A 19,554-nucleotide genomic window follows, 5' to 3' on the forward strand; every position below is an offset into this window, starting at 1 on the left:
ATGAGTGCAGCTCCAACAACACTCAAGAAGCTTGACACCATCCAGGACAAAGCAGCCTGCCTGATTGGCACCCCATCCACCACCCTAAACATTCACTCCCTTCACCACCGGCGCACAGTGGCTGCAGTGTGTACCATCCACAGGATGCACTGCAGCAACTCGCCAAGGCTTCTTCGACAGCACCTCCCAAACCTGCGACCTCTACCACCTAGAAGGACAAGAGCAGCAAGCACATGGGAACAACACCACCTGCACACACCATCCCGACTTGGAAATATATCGCCATTCCTTCATCGTCACTGGGTCAAAATCCTGGAACTCCCTTCCTAACAGCACTGTGGGAGAACCTTCACCACATGGACTGCAGCGGTTCAAGGCGGCGGCTCACCACCACCTTCTCAAGGGCAATTAGGGATGGGCAATAAATGCTGGCCTTGCCAGCGACGCCCACATCCCATGAACGAATATAAAAAAATTTTTACAATTATGTCCCCTTGTTCTGGATTTCCCCACCAGAGGACATAATTTTTCTGTATCTACCCTATCAAACCCTTTATCATTATAAACACCTCGACTAGATCTCCTCTCAACCTTCTAAACTCAAGGGAATACAAGTCAAGTTTATGGAACATGTCCTCATAATTTAACACTTTATATCCTGGAATCTAGTAAACCTGTACTGTACCCCCTCCAAGGCCATTATATCCTTCCTTGCCCAAAACTGAATGCAGTACTCAAGATGGGGTCTCAACAAGGCTCTGTACAATTAAAGCATAACTTCCTCCCCTTTGTATTTCAGTCCCTTTGAGATAAATGCCAACATTCCATTCGCCTTTTTTATTAGTTTTTGTACATGTGCACTAGCTTTGGTGCTGTGTGTAACTGGACATCCAAATCCCTTTGTTTCTCAACGTTAAGAAAATATACTAATCTGTTTTTCTTGGATCCAAAGTGAATGATCATTAAGAATGACAAGTGAAAGAGTCCGACTGTTAGTCTTAGACTACGATTATCTTTGCTTTCACAATATTCAGTAAACACGAAAATATTGTCTCACCTTTAGCTCTGAGTAAATTACTGAATGTGAAACGAGCCAACACTTTTTGGTTGCCACAATGTTTTTCTCTAAGAGTCCCCCTTTTCAACAAGTCTATCATACTTGTCATCCCGAATTAGATTGTTGTTGTACTCCACTTTGGTGTAAATCAGTTCCACAAAACGCTTAAAGAGTAGAAATATGTCCGCCGATCCTACGTTACTGTTTGTTTACTACGGTTTCCAAGAGATTTTAGATTCAACTACGGTTTAATTTTTCACAATTTAAACCACTTCATTTCCAAATACCGATTTGAAGGATTGGTAGAAATGCTCTTTAAAAAAAATTATATATATATATATATAGCAAGATTACTGCTTCAGTTCTGCTATAAACTTCAGAAGCAGCGATCAGGTCATTTGTTCCTACACTGTTAATCACTAGGTTTACAGATGGTCTTGTGCCAAAACAAATATAACACGAAGCAACCGTCTCGGGTTACAAGTTAGAATAATAAGTGCAACTATAAAGTCATCATAAGTTGATTTAAAAATATTTTTTTTTAAAGTTGCTGGCATTTATTATTTCAGTTACTTTCTAAGAAATCTGCCAACCCAATAGAGAAAACTTGCAGTTTCGACATTATGTAATATCTTGTTCAAGTACGTAATTCAAGATTCAGTTCTATGCTGTTGGCTGGAAGTGCTGTCAAATTATGCAGAACCAGAACTTAATCTGTGCTATAATGCAACTGCAATTATTTAGAATGCACATAGCGAACGTGGATGGATACTTTATCGTTAGTTTGGCAGTGGCAGTACCCTGTGCTTTGCCTGCATAAACTAGTTAAGGGCGGCAATGTGGTGTTCTTTCTCTCATTCATACACATACTGGACGATGGTGTAGCCGCCAATAGACAGATCAGGCGATAGACATGCAATGAGAGAAATGGGATGTAGAGATGGGAAGGACTATGAACAGAAAGACACTACTAGCAGAAACAGCAATAAGTGAGTAAATGGGTATGTGGTAATTAGGTCACCAGGGCCATGGGCACCACCCAACAACATAGGGGAGGCATTTTCCTGGTCTGTAGGCTTAATACCACACCACATATTGACCCAGAATTTGCTGGGAAAATAAACGTGAGTTCAAGGCACACGCTGTTATTAGTGCGTAAAAAACCCAGCAATTTATGGCGAGGAAGAGATACGGTATGAGTTGCAAATCGCCACAAATTGTTGGATGACTTGCGCTGCTTTGCCATTAGCCTTGCAAATACAGGATCTCACTGTCAATGAATGTCAAGAAATTGCTGGATTTGCACCGTAAATACAAATTAAACTCACCATAGAAAGTCATGGCTGCTATTTCACAGGTAAGGACTCTGGAAAAGGGGTGATTTATCATCCTTGCATGCCAGTCAACCTTGGAGGTCCAGAAAGGGAGTAATTGAAACTGGAGTCTCACTCCTGTAGGTAGTAAATTGTTCCTGGAGGTTTTTAAAATTTTAGATATTAATTATAAAAATTATTTTCTTACTTTTCCTTTCTGTCTCTTTTTCCCTCTCTCTTAATCCAATCTTTCTTTCCCTCTCTTTATTTCTCTTTCTGTATCTAATTTGACTCTAATTCACCCTATTTCCTTCTCCTTCGTTCACTCTGTTTCTTTCTCAATCCTTAAATCTCATTGGTTAAGGAGATAGACTATTGGTCTTGTCATTCACCAAGGTCCCAGGTGCCCCGTTGACCTCACTGTGCCATTTTAATTCGCACTTCCAGCAATTTGCAGCGCAAAAATAAATGGAGCTGAAGGGTGAGGAAAAAAATCCAACTCAAGCCGCTCACTGCTCGATGCCCTGTTCCAGCAAATTCTGGTCCATTTATCCACACTGGGGGGACCTCAAGTTGCTATCTAATTTTTAATGAAATACAAGGTGATTCTTTTTAATGAATTCAGTATATATATATATATATATATATAATTAACATGTATATTTTAAACCCTAATATATTTTATCATGTTCATGAAGTAAGTTGTTGATCTACTACAGTTGTTATTGGCCTGTTGAAATTCTCACACGAGGACATTATGGCCATGAAAAAGAAAATATGCAGATTTTAAATGTTCAGGTCATGTTACAGGTTTTGAAAGCATTTAAAGATGGGACGCTTTGCTGGAGTTTCGGAGTGATCCAATCAGAACATGGAGTCTGGTAATTCTGAATGCGACCAGTAACATAATGTGATGTAGTTGCTATCTCAGGTAAGTGGATGCAGAATTTATTTTATGTGTTTTAAATAACCTGGTCAGAACTACTTTTCCACAAGCCATTGGCAGTTCAAAACAAAATCAAACTGTGCTGTCACCACCAGGCAATGTTAACTGCAACCATAGCAGCAACAACTAATAACTGTTGTTGAGGTTTCTCTTATGTCGATGTCACATATATGACATCTTTGTGCTACAGAAGTTTGTGAAAATACCCTGGGTTGACTTTAACTGTAACTTAGAATTTCTGTATCATGAAATGTATTTATATTAAAAAATGTTATCCAAAATATCAATTGAAATATTGCTTAACAGCATTTGTAGCAAACTGCAGAATGCTGAAATATTTCACAACTACAGTCAGTAAGATAATGCATGGGCTCAAGATATCAAGTTAAAGAATGAAGACAAAGCAAAACACAGCACAATGCATTATTAATGATTTTCTGTCACTAAACCAGAAAAATTGCGTATACTTATCTCCCCACACATTCTCACAACTAACAGGGATACATGCACTACTTCAATGCATCAAATACCCAGCAAACATAATAATGTAGTACTAATGCTAAGTATTCTGGTATGCTACTTCATAGCATTCTATTCCATGTAATAAAAAGCACTTCTATACTGGATCAAAACTCCAGTGCTATAATGTAAGTTTAATTAAAGTTGGTAACAAAATAACATGAAACAAAACTATGTATATAAATAGAACACTGCATAAGAAATTGTTGAATATGATTTTTATTCCACTCCTGAAGGAGTACTATGTAATTCACTCATAACTTTGTTGCTGGTGAGTTAGACAGTCTCCTTCAATTGTGGAATAAACACTGTATTCAACAACTACGTGTTTACTATACTTAGGCAAGTGATTTGTCATTGTGGAATATCCAGTGATAACCTCTTGTCAGTTTTTCTACTCATTTCAATTTTATTCTATGACATAGTTTAAAGTTACTAATCTTCCGCTCCAAAGCCATCTAAATGCAAAGGAAGTTTCAGCTGCTTACACTCATTTTACGTGTGAATTATGCCAGAACTTGCACCTGTTCATATGCTAATTCACGTACTCAGGAAACTTAACTCCTTCTGCTAGTGAATACCATAACTTTCCAACTCAACTACAGTGTAACAAAAGTATAACTGACATTCAGGAAATTCAGGTCCAATTCATCTAGTCATTCATAAATTTGATGTTTGCAGGATTTTGCTGTGTGCAAATTGGCTCATGTATTTGCCTATGTAACAGTGACTGTACTTCTAAAGTGATCCATTCATTGTAAAGTGCTTTGGGACACAATATACATTCATATATATACACATACATTTTATTTCTTTCATTTGAACTTTTAATCTCCTGGCCTGGTAGCATTGGTGGGGCAGCTCTGAATAATTAAACAGTGAACTGACAAAAGCTTGCTGATCTGGCAACACAGGGTTATTTGCATTACTGCTGTGACCACCTTATTTATCAAAACATCAGCTCATATTTAATTAGATGTATCTTCTACATATCATTCATTTAGACGTGGTAATAACAACTACAGAATTATGGTTTCACTGTACAGTAAGCCTTTGTCTTGAACTGCTTGTAGCGGTTTGATACAACTGTGTGGCTTCCTAGGCCACTTCAGGGGACAGTTCAGAGTCAACTACGTTATTGTAGGACTTGTGTCACATATAGGCCAAATCGGGTAAGGACGGCGGTTTTCCTTCCCTATGGGACGTTAGTGAACCAGTTGGATTTTTAGGACAAAATGAGAGGTTCATGGTCACATTTACCAGCTTTTTTATTGTCAGATCTTTAAGCTGAATTCAAATTCTCAAATTGCCATGGTGGAATTTGAACTCGCGTTCTCTGGATTATTAGTCCAGGCTTCTGGATTACATGTCCAGTAATATAACCACTACACTACCGCACCCATTTGTAATTGTGAAGCAGGGAATGGGAAATGTGCAGGAGGCCAGAGTTGGAGGATTGAAGGGCATGGATGGCATGTAGGCTGGAGGAGTTTGCAGATATAGACTAGGGCAAGACCATAAAGGGAATTGCAAATGAGTATAAGGATTTCGAATTCAATATACTGGGGGACAAGGGGCTAATGGGGATTGGTAAGGACAGAATTAATAAGCATGCAGAATTTGTTGTGGGACAGGATGCAGGTGGTAGAGTTTTTGATAAGCTGGAGTTAATGTAAAGTGGAACTGAGGAGGTGGTTGAGGAGGATATCGGAAAATTTGAAACTAGAGATAACAAAAGTACGTATAAAGGTTCAGTGGTGGTGGGGTTGAGGTAAGCATGGAGGTAGGCAATCTTGTGATGATAGAAGTAAGTGGTTTTGGTGATGGGGTATGAAGTTTGACCTCAGTTCAGTATAGAACAAGTTGCACACTGCCTGGTTCAGCTTGTGCAAAACAGCTGGAGAATGGGATGGGAGTCAGAGGCAAGAGTATTGGTGGGAGCTGAAAAATTCAGTTTCCCTTAGAATCATAAAAAAATTTACTCCTCAGCCTCCTCTGTTCCAAAGAAAACAACCCCAGCCTATCCAATCTTTTCTCATAGCTAAAATTCTCCAGTCCTGGCAACATCCTCGTAAATCTCCGCTGTACCCTCTCCAGTGCAATCACATCTTTCCTGTAATGTGGTGACCAGAACTGTACGCAGTAGTCAAGCTGTGGCCTAACTAGTGTTTTATGCAGTTCTAGCATAACCTCCTTGCTCTTATATTCTATGCCTCGGCTAATAAAGGAAAGTATCCCGTATGCCTTCTTAACCACCTTATCTACCTGTCCTGTTACCTTCATGGATCTGTGAACATGCACTCTCTTCCTCTACACCTCTCAGTATTCTCCCATTTATTGTGTATTCCCTTGCCTTGTTTGCCCTCCCCAAATGCATTACCTCTCATTTTTCCAGATTGAATTCCATTTGCCATTTTCTGCCCACCTGACCAGCCCATTGATATCTTCCTGGAGTCTACAGCTTTCCTCCTCACTATCAACCAATTTTTGTATCATCTGCAAACTTCTTAATCATGCTCCCTACATTTAAGTCTAAATCATTAATATATACCACAAAAAGCAAGGGACTTAGTACTGAGCCCTGCAGAACCCCACTGGAAACAGCCTTCCAGACACAAAAACACCCGTCAACATTACCCTTTGCTTCCTGCCATTGAGCCATTTTGGATCCAATTTGCCACTTTCCCTTGGATCCCATGGGCTTTTACTTTTTTGACCAGTCTGCCATGTGGGACCTTGTCAAAAGCCCTGCTGAAATCCATTTGGTCTACATCAAACGCATCGACCCTCCTTGTTACCTTCTCAAAAATTACAATCAAGTTAGTCAGACACAACCTTCCCTTGACAAATCCATGCCTTTCTAAATGACGGTTTATACTGTCCCTCAGAATTGATTCCAATAATTTGCCCACCACTGAGGTTAGACTGACTGGCCTGTAATTGCTAGGTCTATCCTTACCTCCCTTTTTAAACAACGGTACAACATGAGCAGTCCTCCAATCCTCCGGCACCATGCCTGTAACCAGGGAGGATCGGAAAATGATTGTTAGAGCCTCCGCTATCTCCTCCCTTGTTTCTTTTAACAGCCTGGGATACATTTCATCCGGCCCTGGTGATTTAACTACTTTCAAAGATGCTAAACCCCTTAATACTTCCTCTCTCACTGTGTTTATGCCATCCAATATTTCACACACCTCTTCCTTAACTACAATGTCTGCATCGTCTCCTTCTTTTGTGAAGACAGACGCAAAGTATTCATTAAGAACCATACCCACATCTTCCGCCTCCACACATAGGTTACCTTTTTGGTCTCTAATAGGCCCTACTCTTTCCTGAGTTACCCTCTTGCTCTTTATGTATTTATAAAACATTTTTGGGTTTTCCTTAATTTTACTTGACCGTATTTTTTCATGTCCTCTCTTTGCTTTCCTAATTCCCTTTTTAATTTTACCCCTGCACTTTCTATACTCCTCTAGGTTTTCTGCAGTATTGAGCTTTTGGTGTCTGACATAAGCTTCCTTTTTTGCCTTATCTTACCCTGTATGCTCCTTGTCATCCAGGGGGCTCTAAATTTGGCAGTCCCACCCTTTTTCTTTGTGGGAACATGTTTACTCTGAACCACTTGAATCTCCCTCTTGAATACCCCCCACTGCTCTGACACTGATTTCCTTCAAGTAGCTGTTTCCAGTCCACTTTTGCTAAATCACTTCTCAGCTTAGTAAACTTGGCCTTTCCCCAATTTAGAACGTTTACTCCTGTTCTATCTTTGTCCTATTCCATAATTATGCTAAATCTAACTGAATTATGATCACTACTACCAAAATGCTTTCCCACTGATACTCCTTCCAGCTGCCCAGCTTCATTCCCTAAAATTAAATCCAGAACTCCCTCCCCCCCCAAACTCTTGTTGGGCTTGTTCGTACTGGCTAAAAAAGTTCTCCAGGATGCAATTTAAGAATTCTGGGCCCTCCAAACCTTTTACACTGATCGTATTCCAGTTAAGGAAATGGAAGGCAGAAAATTAGTAAGCGAGTTTTGAAAGCAGAGGAAACAAAGGTTAGAAACTAGACAACAAAGGAGTTTGGCAGTGCTTAATGGTATATACCTCAATGCAAGGAGTATAGTGAATAATGATGTGGAGATAGAGTTATACAGCACGGATAGAGGCCCTTCGGCCCATCGTGTGATGGACTGGGTTGGACAAATGTAAGGAATCTTACAACACCAGGTTATAGTCCAACAGTTTTATGTTAAAATCACAAGCTTTTGGAGATTATCTCCTTCGTCAGGTGACTCACTTATACTCCTTACATATAGTGAATAAGGCAGATGAGCTGAGGGCACAGATAGACACGTGGAATTATGATATCTTAGCTATTACTAAAACATGGCTTATTCCAGCTACCCAAACTATTCCAGTTAGGGTAGTTGAAATCCCCGACTATTACTGCTCTATTGTTTTTGCACTTCTCAGAACTTTACCTACATATTTGCTCTTCTATCTCCCTCTGACTGTTTTGGGGTCTATAGTACACTTTCAGCAGTGTGACTGCCCCTTTTTTGTTCTTTAGCTCAACCCCTATGGCCTCATTTGATGGTCCTTCTAACATGTCATCCCTCTTCACAGCCGTAATTGTTTCTTTAACCAATATTGCCACCCCCTCCTTTTTTATCCCCCTCTCGATCTCGTCTGAAAACCCTGTAACCAGGAATGTTGAGCTGCCATTCCTGCCCCTCTTTAAGCCATGTTTTAGTAATAGCTAAGATATCATAATTCCACGTGTCTATCTGGGCCCTCAGCTCATCTGCCTTATTCACTATACTCCTTGCATTGAGGTATATACCATTAAGCACTGCCGAACTCCTTTGTCGTCTAGTTTCTAACCTTTGTTTCCTCTGCTTTCAAAACTCGCTTACTAATTTTCTGCCTTCCATTTCCTTAAGTTCATTTGGAAAAAGTCCTGGCTCATCCCATGGCTTGATGTTGGACAAACAATCTGACAACACAAAGGTGGTTTTGGAGTTAAGGGTGGTGGAGAGACCCTGCGCCTACTGCAGGGCAACATGTAAATGAGGAAAAGGAGAGACCAAGAAGGGAATCTTGGGGTATTCCAAGGGTGGCTGTGCAGAGGGAAAATAAGAAGCAAATGCAGGAGATGTGCTTGCTACCGGTAGCAAGGAACTATGTGAGGATAGTCCCGGGCCTACATAGAAGAAGGATGTTGAACACAGCTGTGGCAGTTTTTTTCCTGCTTTAAAAATAAAAAGGATATAGAAAAATATAATACAAAGTAAAATGTAATAGTTTACAGGTGGACTGAATGCTATTTTAAAAGACAATTAATGGCGCAAACTTTGTGACGTAATGTATACACGTTGAATATTTCTAGTATATCTTGCAATATATTTGAACATTACGCGGTCGCCGTATTAAGTTTTAGTCAAGTCTCTCGCCGTATGGAGTTGGCGCTTGCGCAGATCAGTGGCGAGACCGTGCTGAGATAGTTCAGCTTTCGTTCGTAGTGAGGATGAAGTCGCGTTTCAACACCATCGATATCCGAGCGATCGTCTCTGAGCTACAAAGGTATCCGTCACTGACACTTACCCCGGGCTGGGATCTGCCCGTTGTCGCTGCTGGAGATCACCGTCTGAAAACTCCATGATGAGTTTTAGGGATGTGTTCGGGATCCAGGGCCCACATGTCAAATGGGCAGGAGAGCGAGATGGGCTGTAATCCCCCTGGTTAAGGGATGGAGGTTATCCGGGTTCCTTTGAAGAAAGAGGGCAGCATATCCTATGGTCAGCGCTGGCCAGTTTTGGAAGTTTTTTTTGAGTGGATTATTTGGAAACTTCTAAAATGTTTGGGTACCAGAAACCTTTTTAAAAAAATTAGAAACATTTTTTTCACTTGTATTTATGAAAGTGTCAGCTTGCCTCTGAATCAGAAGGTTGTGAGTTAAAGCCCCGTTACAGATTTGAGCACATAATCTAGGCTGACACGTTAGTGCAGTACGGAGGGAGTGCTGCATTGTTGGAGGCCATTTGGATGAGATGTTAAACCATGAGATGTCTGTTCATGCAGGTGAATATAAAAGATAACAGGGTACTAAGCAAAGGAGAATAGGGAATTCTTCTTGCATCCTGCCCAACAAGCTTCTCTCAACCAACACAACCAAAAACAAATTAACTAGTGTGTTTGTGGAATGTAGCTGTGCAAAATGGCTGTTGTGTTTGCCTAAATAGCAACAATGACTGCACTTCAAAAAGTGCTTTGGGGTGTGTCCCGAGGATGTGAAAGGCACTCTTTAGATGAAAATTCTTTGAGGTAGAGACATTAGGTTTTCCAATGAATTTTCATCATCTGCAAAGCAGATCATAGAACTCAGATCATGATCTGCTCAACTTTTGTATTTCTATCTAGTTTTGCATCCATGGTCAGCCCTATCTTCAGTGAGAGCTGCTGTTCTCATTTCTTGGTAAAACCAATCTTTTGTAATTCAGTTACAATTTCTGCTGCTGTTTGAGGCACCACTGTTTTCTGGAACTTTGCAGCTTTCAAAAAGTTAAATATCCAGGTTAAAGCAGTAAGAGAGAACCTTCCATTGTTGTTAACACATTCCAGGTGATGAGTAGCACCCCTCCTGCTAATTAACTCTGCACAGACAAGGGATTGAAGTTCATATGTCCCTAATCCATATGGTTTAGCACCTCACTATAAGGTGCATTTACATGCTGAGCCACATGGACAAGCACTGCCAGGTTGTTTTTTTTAAACTCTGAATTTTCCTGTAGTTTTTGATCTTTGTGTTGGTGTGTGCATAGCTCTGTATAGCCTGGAAATTGCTGTTTGCAGTGTTAGCAAATGAGCACTTAACATGAGTGGCTCCATTAAAATAGCAGACAAAAGAAATGTTGTTAGTGCCTAAGTGTTCATGTGCTAATATCCAAAATAATAATTTCCAGGCTACTTTTTTAAAGTAAAATAAATGAGACTTGGTAGGTGTCAATATGTATTAATACTCTAATAAATTGTGTATACTTAATGCTTGTAAATATTATTGAAATTTTGATTTGTATTTAAAAATTAATAAAACCAGTCAAATCTGCTGTCTGGTTTTATGGTGGTCATGTAAAAGTTTTTTGTTATTTTTCTTTTTTTAAATAAATAACATTAGTTTTCTTTAGCTTACTAGGAATGAGGGTAAACAATGTATATGATGTGGACAACAAGACTTACCTCATTCGACTTCAGAAGTAAGTTTGGCTGTGTAACCTGTGTTTTGTTGCATCTGTTAAATATACATAATTCAGTTAATGGTAATGAGAATAGTATTTGAATCAAGTTTGTTGTTTTATTTGCCAGAACAATTGTTTTTCTATACATCTTTCATATTTTCTAAATTGAATAGGTGGTGAGTCCATCTGAATCTAATCGAGTTTATAATTTATTTGGATCTGCTAATTGTTCAGTGCCAAAAAGTGTATCAGGAACAGTAGGCATAGGACTAAGCTCATTTCCAAACAGAGACTGGTGGTGAAACTTGTTGTTATCCGTTTGCTTTTTGTATTGATTTGAAACTATTTCTGATACAAATATGTTTGATTCTCCCCCACTTTAGAACAGTGCAATTATTTTGTTATTTGTAAAACCTGCTTTCGATTCATCCAGACCGAAAGCAATATAATTTTAAATACAACTACTGCCATTCCATAAAAATTTCAATTAATCCTTAATGTCTAGATTTAATGTTAAAACTCATGTACTATAAGTACAGTTTTGAAATCATTTAATATTTTGGTTTTAAGACTATGCTAGATTTTGTAATTCAAATTGGATGTCTCAACAGTAATTATAGATTTTAGAAGCATCAAGAAGGATACTAATTTACTGTTAACATTTTATCACGTTCTCACATTGTACTTAACTTGTTTGTTTCCATTCTACCTGTTCTTTCTATTTCTTCACAGACCAGAATCAAAAGCTGTTCTTTTGGTCGAATCTGGTATCCGGATCCACACAACAGAGTTTGAATGGCCAAAGAATATGATGCCCTCAGGCTTTGCAATGAAGGTACAAAATAATCACTGCTCTATAGTATCACTGAAAATATTCTTGTAATAGTTCTATAGATTTAACAAATTTGCAGTAACCTTTGTGAACTTAAGACTGTGTTGGGCATCTATAATCCTTAAATATGTTGTTTTTATAAAATAGTTTTGTAAATTACTCCCTGATATGCTTAGGAGTCCTACATCAGAAAATAGGAGTCCTACATCAGAGTTTCTGTATTTATTCTGAAATTATGTTAAGGCAGCATCTTAAGTCCTGATTCAATCCTGCTCCTATCAGTCTTATACCTAGTTACTAGGGAGTTTGATTACATTAAATTTCTACTAAAACTGATGTGATTTTTGTTTTGGTTTCAGTGCCGTAAACATCTAAAATCACGAAGATTGATCTACATCAAGCAACTTGGTATTGATAGGATTGTAGATTTTCAGTTTGGCTCTGATCAAGCAGCTTACCACTTGATTATTGAACTGTACGACCGAGTAAGTCACAATAAAAAAAATCACCTTTCTACAAAAAAGATGAAGTCAAATATTTATGATATGTTCATTGTTGTACGTACTCAACAATATTAAAGGTATTTTTTGCATGGAAGCTGAAACCTATCATGGGCATTCTTCCTCATTCATTTGTCTTCCATGTATCTTGGGATAAGCGTCAGGCCCCTGCAAACAGCAGTGCAATTGCTGTTGGCTGTCCAGTAGGAAAAGTTCTCAAAAATCTATTCTGCACCATATTGAATTAGTTTGAATATTTGGCATAGTTCCCATCTTAACCTGTGAAGTTATTTTTAGTGTCCATATATATGTCCTTACTGGAGCATTTTATTGTTCAAACTAAAAGTACTTTAGTACATGCATTCTCTGGCTTCAAGTTTTCTAGAACTTATATTGAGATATTTTCCAGCAATTCCTGTGGGACCATGAAGGGATTCTTCACCCTGTCTTTCCCATTTTGTTGGTAGGAAATCAGTTATCGGTGGGATAAGTAACTGATGCAATGGCTAGCATACTGCCTGTAGGAACTTGGTTCAAATTAAACACAGATTAACACGTTGATAATTTCCTCTTTCCTAGGTGGTTGTAATGTTCTATGTGAAATTATTTGAGTAATCTTAACATACTTTCTAGGAGGAATGAATGTACAATACAGATCTATTCATAGTTTGGCACAAATTGACATTAGAGTGGTAATCTCATTCAGAGGTGATAGAGATGACTGGTCCAAAAGTGGAAAACAATTCACACTGATGCAGAGTAGAGGGTGCTCTTTTGAATTTGGGGTTAAGACCTATTGTTGGGGGAAGAGTGTAGGAAGTTTCATTCTGCACCTTTTCCAATGTTACACTTGACCTCAGTGCTCAAAGCTGATGGGTACAAAGAACACAAAGTTTTGTGTTCTCCATTTCCTGTGGTTATTACAATTTGACACTGTGGCATTTGCGTTTTGTAAGTTTTCAAATTCAAATATGTACCGTAGGTGCTTGTACTTTATTATTTTCAAGATATTTAAATCTACCTGCAATTATCCATTTCTGCCAGAATATTGTACCTTAAAATTTCCTACTTGCGTGTTTGCAGGGTAACATAATTCTCACTGACTACGAATACACAATTCTAAATCTCCTGCGTTTCCGCACCAATGAGGTAGAAGATGTGAAATTTGCTGTTCGTGAACGATATCCAGTTGATATTGCTAAAGGTCCAGAGCCTCTGTTATCTCTAGAGAGGTACTGTCATCATGTGCGTGTGAATTCAGTGTTTTGACATGTGGAGAGTTACTCAAAACTAATGAAAACTAAAAATATTTTCGGCATTGCCTTTAACTTTATGTCTCATTTCTGGTGTATGAAGTATTGCACTTTCCCACAGGAACAAAAACATTCATAAACTTTTAAACTTAAGTATCCAATTTGATTTTGTTGTAAAGATAGATTTTAAAATGTGATTGTGTCTGTACTGTCCAAATTTTAGACTGACTAACATTACATTTGGATATACAAGTTTAGGAGATCAAGGGCTCGATTTTAGCGATCGGGTGCGTTCATGGTGGGGGGGCCACGAAAATCGGGGATTCCCGGGGCGGGTCCGGAGCCCGGCTCCAACCTGCACCATTTCCGGGTTCCCCACTGACGCGCTGACATGTGCGCGCAGCCCCCGCATGTGGGACTCCCGCTGGCAATTAAAGCCAGCGGGGTGCCACTTAAAGTAATTGAACAGGTACTTCAGGTTGTTTACAGACCTGATTGACCTGTTCTTTTAGCAGGGATGGGATTTTGCAACTAACTGGGACTGTTTCCCGTACTGGGGGAAACACTCCCAGTTCAAATGGACATGTTGCAGCCATCAGCCTGTAGCAGCTGCAAAGGTCCATTTGACAGGGGCGGGGGCCCTCACTCATTTCAGGAGGCCACTCTGTCACTTTGGCCAAAGTTTGGCCTCCACCACCCTCCTCCTAACAATAAAATTCACCAACTTGCACACTTTTCCCGGTGTCCAGACACATGTACCTACCTTGTGGACCCCCTCAGATGTACATCTTCCGGATGGGGGCCGCCGTAGCTGCAGTCATGACCTCCTCGTAGGGCGAACAGTATCACCAGCCTCGCTGGCCACGCCATCTACCTCTGACATGTGGAGCTCCACAACACAGTGCTGTGACACATCCACCTGCACAGCAGGAAGGAGGGCAACCGCAGAGAGAGATGCGTTGCAGTGGGCACTACCCTCGCCACAGACCGAGGCTCAGCTTCCTGGACCTCTCTGAGCAGCAGTGCACACGGAGGTTCAGAGTCACTTGACATGTAGTCGTGGACATCTGCAGCCTCCTTCATGCCGAGCTGCTCCAGGCTGGCCCGCGCACCATCTTCTTACCTGTCGCTGTCAAAGTCGCCACTGCCCTCAACAACTTCTCCTCCGCATCCTTCCAGGGTGCCACCAGGGACATCGCCGACGTCTCTCAGTCGTCTGCACAAAAGAGCCCTGCAAATACACCTACACCCACTCTGCAGTGACACAATGGGTGGCATCAGGTGTGGGTCTTTATGGTGATCCTCAGGAAAGGGCATTATTGCACAAACCAGACAAGATTCGCAAAGACGTGACAGTAGTGGTGCCAATATAATATGTAATGTGAGTTGATCAGAAATTAAATATAAGTAAAAACCATGACAAACCCTCAAACACCCTTGTGCATCCCCTTCATGCTCACGACACATTTGCCTGTGGCTGCAGCACAGGTAGTGGCAGGTTGAGTGAGGCTGACTGTGAAAGAGATGCATGAGAGGGTGAGTATGAGATAGAGCCATGAGATTGTATGAGGATTGAGTTGAGTGGTAGTGGCGGGATGAGTACTGGTGAGGTGAGTAAGTGCAGGTAAGATGAGGTTTGAGTGGGTGTGAGGGGTGATGTGACAGAGTAGTGTTGGCATTGCAGAAGGAGATGTGGGGGCGGTGATGTGGCAGACGGAGTGTAGGGGAAAGAGTAAGTGTACTCACTTCGGCTGACCTACTTATGTCATTGCAGCGCCTCCTGCCCTGTATGCAGGTGGGCGATATGTTGGTGGTGCAGGTGACCTCCTCTGCCACCTCGAGCCAGGCCTTCTTGGTGGCAGAGGCAGGCCGCCTGCCGGGGGGGATGATCTCTGTCCTCCTTCCCTCCCCCCCCCACCCCCCCCCCCGCCCGGCCTCCTCCTCACCCCATCCAATAAGAGCTGGAGTGAGGCATCATTAAACCTGGGAGCAGCCTTCCCCTTGGGCTGCTCCATGCTGTAATTTTTCCTATTTCTTGCAGCATCAGTCAGTGGAGGACTGCCCCTTTAAATAGCGTTCCTCCAGCTGACAGACCTTACTGCACATGCGCAGTCCGCCCGCCGCGCAGCTTAGCAGCGGGGAACCCGTAAGACCAGGTAAGTGGATCCAATCAGCCTGCGATTGTGCGAGGGGCAGACTGATTTCACCGGGCGCGTTACCCACGTGCCCAATCGACGCCCCCCCCCCCCCCCCCCCCCGCCGCGATCCCTCTGCCATGGTAATATCGGGCCCCAAGTGGTCAACGTTGAAACGTATTTTCTCTCTCCTTTTTCCCATTCATGTACTTGGTATAAAGTTGGACTTATTTGGGTTTATCCAGAACACCCTGTCAATCTGTAAATAAGTCACAATTGTGTTTTATTTTTAAATTGTCATCTACTCAGATTCAAAGCTGTTTTTTGCTGTCATTGTTTCAGGAATCTATTTTAATATGCCTAAGGTAGCATTTATGGGGTAATGAAGGGCAATATATTAGTGCAGCACCTAGGAGCTGAGTTTGTACCTACAATTCCCAAAAAATGACCTATTGACTTCTGGCTGTTCTGTGATGGAAAGGTATAGAGCAGAAGGAAAGAAATTACAGAAGGAGATTTTCAAGTCAGGCCCAAAATGGGTGTACAATTGATGGTGCGCCCACAGCAGCACCCGAGGTCACAGATGGGAGGCCCGAAACATTTTTAGGTTCGGTCCTCATTTCAATAACCGCCTGATTTTCACCTTCCAGATTACAACCCAGATGGCGAAGGCAAAAATCTACCCCATATATTTTATTCAAAGTTTGATATACTGTTTATACTGGTTTTAAACTTCACTCACTTATATTAAAAATGACTGGCCGTACCAGTCATCTTTTTCAAGTCAGTTCTTAATATCTGCTGGAATAGTTTGAAATTGTTTCAGACTGGATGATGGATGACAACAGTGTAGTAGTGAGTCTTTTTTGGGTTTAGTTGAATCACTGAGGGGTGAAACATTCAATGGGTCCTTGTCCAGGTGTGTTTTAGTTTGTCATTTGCTGAAAGTTACTAGGACAGCCTGAAGATTGGAGGGTAGCAAATGTTGTGCCTTTGTTTAAGAAGGGCGGCAGGGAAAAGCCTGGGCACTACAGACCGGTGAGCCTGACATCTGTAGTGGGTAAGTTGTTAGAGGGTATTCTGAGAGACAGGATCTATGGGCATTTGGAGAGGCAGGGACTGATTAGGAACAGTCAGCATGGTTTTGTGAGAGGAAAATCATGTCTCACGAATTTGATTGAGTTTTTTGAAGGGGTAACCAAGAAGATAGATGAGGGCTGTGCAGTAGACGTGGTCTACATGGACTTTAGCAAAGCCTTTGACAAGGTACCGCATGGTAGGTTGTTACATAAGGTTAAATCTCATGGGATCCAAGGTGAGGTAGCCAATTGGATACAAAATTGGCTTGACGACAGAAGACAGAGGGTGGTTGTAGAGGGTTGTTTTTCAAACTGGATGCCTGTGTCCAGCGGTGTGCCTCAGGGATCGGTGCTGGGTCCGCTGTTATTTGTTATTTATATTAATGATTTGGATGAGAATTTAGGAGGCATGGTTAGTAAGTTTGCAGATGACACCAAGATTGGTGGCATTGTGGACAGTGAAGAAGGTTATCTAGGATTGCAACGGGACCTTGATAAATTGGGCCAGTGGGCCGATGAATGGCAGATGGAGTTTAATTTAGATAAATGTGAGGTGATGCATTTTGGTAGATCGAATCGGGCCAGGACCTACTCCGTTAATGGTAGGGCGTTGGGGAGAGTTATAGAACAAAGAGATCTAGGAGTACAGGTTCATAGCTCCTTGAAAGTGGAGTCACAGATGGATAGGGTGGTGAAGAAGGCATTCGGCATGCTTGGTTTCATTGGTCAGAACATTGAATACAGGAGTTGGGATGTCTTGTTGAAGTTGTACAGGACATTAGTAAGGCCACACTTGGAATACTGTGTACAGTTCTGGTCACCCTATTATAGAAAGGATATTATTAAACTAGAAAGAGTGCAGAAAAGATTTACTAGGATGTTACCGGGACTTGATGGTTTGACTTATAGGGAGAGGTTAGATAGACTGGGACTTTATTCCCTGGAGAGTAGGAGGTTAAGGGGTGATCTTATAGAAGTCTATAAAATAATGAGGGGCATAGATAAGGTCGATAGTCAAAATCTTTTCCCAAAGGTAGGGGAGTCTATAACGAGGGGGCATAGATTTAAGGTGAGAGGGGAGAGATACAAAAGGGTCCAGAGGGGCAATTGTTTCACTCAAAGGGTGGTGAGTGTCTGGAACGAGCTGCCAGAGGCAGTAGTAGAGGCGGGTACAATTTTGTCTTTTAAAAAGCATTTGGACAGTTACATGGGTAAGATGGGTATAGAGGGATATGGGCCAAGTGCAGGCAATTAGGACTAGCTTATTGGTATAAACTGGGCGACATGGACATGTTGGGCCGAAGGGCCTGTTTCCATGTTGTAAACTTCTATGATTCTATGACAGATTTTTCCTCCCCCCATCACCCGACTAAGGTCAAGTTGGACGGAGTGCACCCTGAATGGACCTTAACCCACTTATATTTCAGGGTTCAGTTCATTAGCATAGCCCCAACGTACTGCTGGCACAGGTATGCCCCTTGGAATGGGCATGCATCCAGAATCGGAGGATGGTGTTTTGATACTTCCTGAAAGGCCTGCAGGAGTGGTGATGGCTACTGGCTTTGTGGCCTTTTGGGTGCTATCCAAAAAAGAAGCCAGAATGTCTCTAGCCCCAGCAATCCTGCTTGCTGGCCCTCAAGAGAAAGCATTTACTTGTCTAGAAGTATGAGACAGTTGCTAGCAGCCCCTCCTCAGATTCTTCAATGTGGGAGTGCTCGGGGCAACCTCCAACACCCACTTCCATGGGGTACTGTAATGTTTGGGGCTCCAGCAGGCAGAGCCTCAAGAAAATGACATGGGAGGTATTCTAAAGTCACTCCCATTTATATTTTATTTCAATACAACCAGCGTTTTGAGGCAGTACCACTCTGCCCATTCTATGGACATACTCCAGAAGTGCACATGAAGTGCAAAGGGGTAGCGACCTTTGCTTTGATCTGAGGAAATACATTAATCTGGATACAAAGCATTGGAAAATTGGCCCCACTATATAATTTTAACTCTGATGCATCTGTATATTGCAGTAATTAATTGAAACTTGTGTTTTTGCCATTTTCTTTTAAATGCTGAAATTTCTAATTATTCTACAGGCTGACAGAAGTTTTGTCTAATACACCAAAAGGAGAACAAATAAAGAAAATACTCAACCCCCACCTTTGTGAGTAGTATTTTTGTTTCTAAGTACTGTAGATGAATTGTTAGATAATCAGGAAATCTCTGTGAGGTATCGATGTGTTAGTTGTATTATAACATGCTTAATGGTGGTAAATTACTGAAAGCACCGTGGAATAAAATAAAAAAATAAGTACAGTACTTAAGTATTACTGTTGTGTTATCAGTTCGTTGACGAAAAAGTCATAATAAGCTGGTAGATATTCAGTCTATATAGTTCTATATCATGGAATGTAAAATGTACCCTAATCATAATCAGAAACATAAGAATTGCTAGATGACAAAAGATCAAGGTTTATCTAGTTCGCCTTTTACCATCTTGGTAGTTACATAATACAGCAACAATTAGAGTTGTTGCCAATTGATCGCTATCAATTAGTCCACAATGGTCCCAGACATGAAGCAAGGAAAACCTCCAGTGGTGGAAAGCTTTGGGAACCATAGGTCCAAAGTAACCTGTTCCTCTCAACCATGCTACACTTACAATATGTCATGTCTTATGATTACGGCGA

At 41.1% G+C, this 19,554-nt stretch overlaps 2 protein-coding genes across 7 annotated transcripts in view; one reads left to right on the forward strand and one right to left on the reverse strand.

Annotated features, from left to right (window-relative positions):
- The window catches only part of LOC137326578 (MAPK/MAK/MRK overlapping kinase-like), a 136,282-nt gene extending 134,937 nt beyond the window's left edge, over positions 1–1,345 (reverse strand). The window contains exon 1 of one of the 5 annotated variants that reach the window (XM_067991822.1): positions 1,058–1,342. In XM_067991822.1, the coding sequence (XP_067847923.1) occupies positions 1,058–1,166 (109 nt within the window). In that variant the 5' untranslated portion in view covers positions 1,167–1,342. Of the gene's footprint in view, positions 1–1,057 lie in introns of all 5 variants that reach the window. The other 4 variants (XM_067991816.1, XM_067991819.1, XM_067991817.1 and 1 more) reach the window with 4 other exon arrangements.
- Positions 1,346–9,301: 7,956 nt separating this feature from the next.
- Positions 9,302–19,554, forward strand: part of LOC137326579 (ribosome quality control complex subunit NEMF-like) — a 66,750-nt gene continuing 56,497 nt past the window's right edge. Inside the window, exons 1-6 of one of the 2 annotated variants that reach the window (XM_067991825.1) lie at positions 9,302–9,419; positions 11,021–11,089; positions 11,804–11,906; positions 12,263–12,388; positions 13,487–13,635; positions 18,961–19,028. In XM_067991825.1, coding sequence (XP_067847926.1) covers positions 9,364–9,419; positions 11,021–11,089; positions 11,804–11,906; positions 12,263–12,388; positions 13,487–13,635; positions 18,961–19,028 — 571 coding nt within the window. In that variant the 5' untranslated portion in view covers positions 9,302–9,363. The remainder of the gene's footprint in view (positions 9,420–11,020; positions 11,090–11,803; positions 11,907–12,262; positions 12,389–13,486; positions 13,636–18,960; positions 19,029–19,554) is intronic. The other variant, XM_067991826.1, reaches the window with a different exon arrangement.

This window comes from Heptranchias perlo, chromosome 10 (genome assembly GCF_035084215.1).
Source record: "Heptranchias perlo isolate sHepPer1 chromosome 10, sHepPer1.hap1, whole genome shotgun sequence".
In the NCBI taxonomy this organism is placed as follows: domain Eukaryota; kingdom Metazoa; phylum Chordata; class Chondrichthyes; order Hexanchiformes; family Hexanchidae; genus Heptranchias; species Heptranchias perlo.